Here is a 6,667-nt window from a genome sequence, read left to right as displayed (position 1 = left end):
ATTAACTTTCATCAAATCAACTATAGAACTTTAATTAAACACTAAAAAGTTAACACTGTGACCTTTAGATACTAAAATATATAACCTTTATCAAATACAATTACCAAATTGAACTAAAAAATAACATAGGTACCATATTAGAAAATGGTATCAAACTCGTATACCAAATGATATATTAAGCAAATTGATTTATTTGATTTTGCTCATAGGTCAATCTAGTTTATTAGGTTTACATGGATAATTCAATTTATTCAATTTTTGGTATAAAAAAATCAAACCGAGTCAACGCATACCCCAAACTTTTTCAATCAAAGCATAATCAGTCGAATATATGCTTTCCAAAATCAGTGATACTATCTCCATCAAATTCCCACATTCCAAGGACTTAGTATCTTCTAAATAACAACACATTAACATGTTCAAATATTCTCTTTATTAAATTGTCAAACAAAATAAGGCAAGTGATCAAACTACCTCAGTGGTAATCCGCAGTTGGCACTACCGAGTGCCACTAAGCAACAATCAACTCATCTTGCCTCACCTAACCGTATCATATATGTATTAAAAGGATCTGGCCACATAAAGAAATAAACATTCATATTCATATTACAATTTTTGGATATGTAACATTCTTTATTTCAAGCACTTATTTACAATTTGGAATTTAGTTCCCCTTACTTTTAGTTTCAAAAATCTAGTCCCTATACTTTTTGAATTTAAAGATTCAAGTTTAGTTGTTACTACTATTAAAATTCTTCTATTAAATTATCTGATGTGACTTTTTGAAATAAAAAATTTATACATATTCACTTGGTAGTCATGTAACAATAAAAGTAATGTTGGAAATATTAATTAAGATTTTTTTTCTTAAAAACCCTCATTTGAACTTATCATGATAAAATAATTTCTTCTATTAAAATAGTATTATTAAGAAAAAATTGACATCAGCATTTTGATTGAAATGGTTAATAATATTAACAATTTAGATCGACTAATTACATTATAAAAGTAGAGGGACCAAAATATGTCAAAACTTAAAATATATAGATTAAAACTTAAATTTTAACATAATTTAGGGATCAAAACTAAAATTTAACAATCGTTTTATAATGTAAAAAGAAAAAAAAAGCAACACAAACCTAATAAAAATAGAAACCGCTCATTAGTCTCCAAAATTCTCAAGATAACCATGCAATATTTTAATTGAAATTAAAATTTTATTTTAATTATATTAAATAATTATCAATTAAAATATTATTTTATATTTTTAATATTTTATGAAAATAAATTTGAAATTAGATTAAGATAAATTAGAAAAATATGAGATAAATTGAGATTAAAAAAATATAATGTGATAGAATTAAAACAGACACAACGATTAATTTGTGGATCAATTCCTTTATAATCAATGGCAGTATAGGGTTTGGGAATGAAACTGCAGAGGAGAGTAGGAAATGATCCCTTTTTTTGTCATTAAAAGTTTTTTTTACTTGGTTTTCAATTTTACTCATTAATATTTTTTTTACAAATTATTTTCTTCAAAATCATATTTTTGTTATCATTTCAATTATATAAAAGTCAGTAGTTATACGTTAAAATTACACCATTTGTCACCATTTCATTTGTTCGAACTATTACATTTTGAGTCAAAATATATAATAAAAGTAAATTTTACGGATGATTACTGGCCAAAAAAAAATACTTTAATAGTCAATTCGGGAATTAAAGAATGATTTAGGAACCATTTTTATGATACCTCACATTGGATTTAAATGCGTGACATCACATTATATTACCGGAGTAACTTAGGTTATCTCAATTCATTTCATCAAATAATTTAGCATTCAATCATAATAATTCCAATACATTTAGAACTATAACATAAACATGATTAAACAATGTTAAGTGATCTCATTTAAAGTGTTTCAAGGTTAAACAGAAACAACAATACATAGCTCCTATGTTATAAATCCTTAACTTCAATGTTTGAATGTCTCGAGACAAAAGGATTCTTGTCTCAAAACCTGTAACGAGGCAAAATTATTTTAAGTTCAATATTTAGTAGTCTCGAGACAAAGTATTAATTGTTTCAAGACACATTAATGCACATCTTAGACTTGTCAATGGAAAGCTACTCACTCAAGCCCAAAGGCCTACCTAAAATTTGGATAAACCCAAAAAATTAACTTGGACAAAAGAATTAAACCTATTTAAAATATAAGTCAAACTTGAGCTTGAACAATAAAGGCCCAAGCCCAACTAATTTTTTAAGTTTATAATAATTTATTTTTACATATTATGTAATTTATAACACATAAAAATTAAATCTATAATAATATATAATGCTACTATAATGTAAATATTAAAAAATTTAAGATGACCATATGTAAAATTATTAAATATTAATATAAATATAAATATATATTTTTTAAATCTTAAAAAACAATATGGATGAATTTAAAATAAACTTGAGTTAGCCATCTACAAATATAAGTGTATTTGGCCAAAATTTTAGACTTATATTCTAGGTTGAGCCGGACTTGAGCAAGCATATACTGTATCAATATCATGTTTAATCTCGACCCAACCTATGAACACCTCTAGTTCGTCTCGAGACATGTTCAAGACCATTGCTCAAAAATACTTAAAATGGTTAATTTGTTCTTAGTGTCTGGAGACCAAATGATAAAATGTCAAAAGTGCAATATAAGCATGCAAAATAATGTCTTAACGCTACTTAATTCACACCAAAACTTCACCAAACCAATGCACACCTATTTGACAAGTAAAACTACATTCAAAAACCTTAAAATCATGACATTCATTGCATCATACTTAATCTATTTGAATCAACGATCAACTTTTGCAAAATTAGTCATTAAACATACGATATGTACTACTAAAATCATCCAAAACACCTAAGACATGTTCAAAACGTCATTAAGACTCCACAATACTTCTTAATGACCTAGATACATGTTGTATATAACCTATCAAGACCATACGATATGTAATACTAAAATCATCCAAAACATCTAAGCCATGTTCAAAACGTCACTAAAACTCCACAATACTTCTTAATGACCTAGATACATGTTGTATATGACCTATCAAGGTAAGCACATTACAAAAGATTGAGAGTTCTGTGTCTTGGATGCTGTTAGGCTCATGATCACTTCAAGAACCTAAATTAAGCCTGCATACAGAAACAAACAAATTCGTACACCGAGTATTGTATACTCATTGATACTAACGTAATTTAAATTCAATCATAAAAACATTAAACTTATAAATTTGCTACTAATACTTTTTTGCAAATCATTAAATCATATCTACCATCTAGCATTTTATCAACATCACGATATCATATTCCTATGCCAATCTCATTATCAGAATCATTTCGTATTCATTATCTGCATGACCAATTTCACATATCATTTTCAAATTTAAGATGACATTTGATTACCAGAATCAAAATAACATTGCATTATCGAAATCAGAATTACATGTCATTATTTACTTTTAGCCCCTATTAACTAGATTAAACATAAGTACAAGTACATGGATTAATCCTCTAACACTCAATAAGCACCGAAGTGTTGATCAAAGCATAAATGCACCGATCCCCCTAACACTCCACAGAATGAATCCCACCAAGATGCCAGAATGGATCACACCGAAGTGTCAGCATGAATTGCATTAAAGTGCCCAAATGCTCCCACCGACAACATATACGAATCTTATGGAATGCCAACTATACCCTAATCATGTTTAGCATCATTTAATAGCGCGATTTAATAATCTCATAATACCATTACACGTAATAATCACAGTTTCAACTTGTTTTATCAAATTATACAAATATCAATTTCTCAATATCACTTTCTATTATTATTATACAAGAACATAACATTTCACATGCTCCTCATCATAATACAATTGCAAAATCATATCACAGTGCTATTTGCATATAAACACCCGATGAAATTACCAAATGAATCAAAATTCAACAAGACGTAATCAAACATATCCGAATTATCATTTATCACTAACAATTCAATCTCAACATCATAATTCACGTTCAATCTTTACATCTATCTCAAACATTTTTTTTAATCTAATGACACTCATTAATGCATGGGAAATTTAATGGCAATGAATGGTTTAGATCACTTTACTCCACTAACACAAAATAATTCTTGATTTAATTACTACATAAGGCCATGTCAATTTCTCTCTTGAGTCTCTCTACATTTATGCCATCAATTTCACAACCCCAACAATTTAGCCACTGTACTATTTTATTTCTAAATTAATTACTAATATTTCTATTTTCTAATTTCCGTACTTCATAACTATTTGATTAAAATTTTTAGACAACCCAATATAATATATTCAATCCTTAAACCAACTTTTCCAACACCGACAGAAAATTGGATCATTACAATTTTACTAATAAAGTCTCTCTCTCTCTCTCTCTCTCTCTATACACACACACAGGGACAAATCCAAAAAGTACTTTGAACAACCCCTTTAGGTTGCTCCTTAAAGAGTCTGCCTTTGATAATCATCATGTCATATATTACCTAAATTGCTTCGGGGGAATCAACATACATAGAATTGTAGGGATATAAAAGATAAACATCTTATTTGAAAATGATTTATAATTGAATCATAAAAAGATTTTAAGATTTATCAAATAAATTATTTTAATATATCTTTTGCCACATGCAAAAAAATTATCACGCGATAAGTTTTATAAAATAATAAAGTAAAGGAATATATCATAATCAATAAGACAAATGTAAACTCAAGTTCTCTTTCTAAAAACTTTTAAACCCTAGCTCTTGTTTGGCATAATGGGTCGCCAGGTCGATTGCCACCCATCTTTTCTTCTATGATTGCACAAATCAACATTTTCCTCTTTGGATGCTATGGGCCACCCCATCCTCAAGACTGACACTTAAAAGTGAGTGTTCTTCAAGTTTCGAACCCAAAACCTCTTACCTCCTACTCATACGAGGTTTCTTTGCAACTCTAATACCATTTGATTTTTTTCCTCAAAAACACATTTGGTACCCTTAAAGTTTGGCTCTTTTTGCAATGCTACCATTCTCACACACAAATTGGTATTGTCCTCTTTGAATGCGCAACCATTAAGACTTTGTCACCCTTAAAAAGGGGCAACTACCACATGTTTCGAACTCAAGACCCTGTATTTAGTTTTCATCGCAACTCTGGTACCATTTGATAGCCTTAAATTTTGGGCACTTCTGGCAATTTCTATAAGCCTATCCGATAATTTCCTAGCTAGTTGCTTCAAGATTCCTAATTCTCGGTTATCATGCACACAATATTTCTAATGTTGACTTAAAAGCTTAAAAGAGGACTAAGTCCAGTCCAATATCACAGCATTTACCATAGGTTTATAGAAAAAATCATAAATGATTCCAAAATGATAGCTAGAACTAGATTTAGCCATACTGCATACATAGTGAAACTATTAAGTAAAGTACCTTCCAAGCTTCAAGCATGCTTGTTCAAGGACCGGCGGCTTCATCGACCCACTCGCTTCGCGTAGATAACGCCTGAGGCTAACTATGGCATAACCTCGAGTATTGATTGCACTTAAACAGCGGACCGCATCCTCGTCCCCAGTGGCAGCAGCCTCCACTTGTAATCGACGGTTTTTGAGTTGATCAAAAACCAAATCGGACGCCTTGGATCTTTCCAGTTCTTGAATCCGGCCCCTCCAAATCCTATCCACCGCATCCAAGTACTTGGCGCCGCACGTGTCAGTATCTCCGGGCAAGTACTTGACGGTGCATTCCAATGCGACGGCGCAGTAGGCTTCCTTCATGGAATCGGGAATCGGGAGCCCTTGGTTTCTGTCAATGCACCCGATCTTCTCCAAAACGTCGAGTATTTTCTCGGAAACGTCACCGGCGTTGACTTCGGTTCGCATGGTACGGAGGAGCACGGCTTTTTTCAACTGTGGCCTGGGCTTCAATGGCGGGAAAGCTTCAATAACTTTCTTTATATGCATATCGTCGGGTGAATACCTGACAAGGAATTCAATAATGCAACCGCAGATATATGGGTCTAGTTCTTGATCCATTGAGATTGAAATCGAAAACCGTAAATTTTCGACCGTGTTTGTTTTTCTTTTTGAAGAGAAAACGGGGAGTCCACACACTGAGTGATCCCTTGTTTTAGAGCCACTTTCTGATTTTCCAATTCATATATAATTTGAAATTTGAAAAACTATCCGCCCATATTTATATTTAAATTTTACTAAAATTCTTTGTATCTTATTTTTAAAAAATAATTTTTATATTTAATTTTGAAAATTAAAAAAAACAGATTAGTTTAATGAAAATAAAAAAATTATTTCTAAAAACTAAAATATGAGTAGAATTTAAGTGCATTTTTTTAATTATTAAATTTTTATTTATTTTTATTATACAAATGAAATATTTATTAACTATGCATTTCAATAAAAAAATTGGCATATCAAAGTTGCGACCACGGACCAAGTCGTGACAATGCAAATGAAGACATTACGGCATGGTGACGTATTCTTGACATAAATCAGGGTTTTTCTTCCAATTAAACTATATTATTTTTTCTAGTTAAAGTCTGATTACTCTAGCGATATTTTAGATTT

The 6,667-nt window shown here is 30.3% G+C and overlaps 1 protein-coding gene across 2 annotated transcripts; it reads right to left on the bottom strand.

The window, feature by feature from the left end:
- Window positions 1-2,875: 2,875 nt before the first annotated feature.
- On the bottom strand, window positions 2,876-6,251 carry LOC107889144 (uncharacterized). Of its 2 annotated transcripts, none has more exons than XM_016813479.2 (2): window positions 5,517-6,251; window positions 2,876-3,196 (listed from the first exon to the last, which is right to left on the bottom strand). In XM_016813479.2, the coding sequence occupies exons 1-2, from the start codon at window positions 6,116-6,118 to the stop codon at window positions 3,178-3,180; spliced, it is 621 nt and encodes a 206-aa protein (XP_016668968.1). In that variant the 5' UTR covers window positions 6,119-6,251; the 3' UTR covers window positions 2,876-3,177. The 2 variants fall into 2 exon arrangements, with proteins under 2 accessions (XP_016668968.1, XP_016668969.1); XM_016813480.2 differs by lacking the exon at window positions 2,876-3,196 and adding an exon at window positions 3,374-3,761 and having other exon boundaries at window positions 5,517-6,246.
- Window positions 6,252-6,667: the final 416 nt, after the last annotated feature.

The sequence above is a fragment of the Gossypium hirsutum genome, chromosome A09 (genome assembly GCF_007990345.1).
Source record: "Gossypium hirsutum isolate 1008001.06 chromosome A09, Gossypium_hirsutum_v2.1, whole genome shotgun sequence".
NCBI lineage: Eukaryota > Viridiplantae > Streptophyta > Magnoliopsida > Malvales > Malvaceae > Gossypium > Gossypium hirsutum.
The sequence above is the reverse complement of the archived record's forward strand: the minus strand, read 5'-3'. Positions and strand labels throughout refer to the sequence as shown.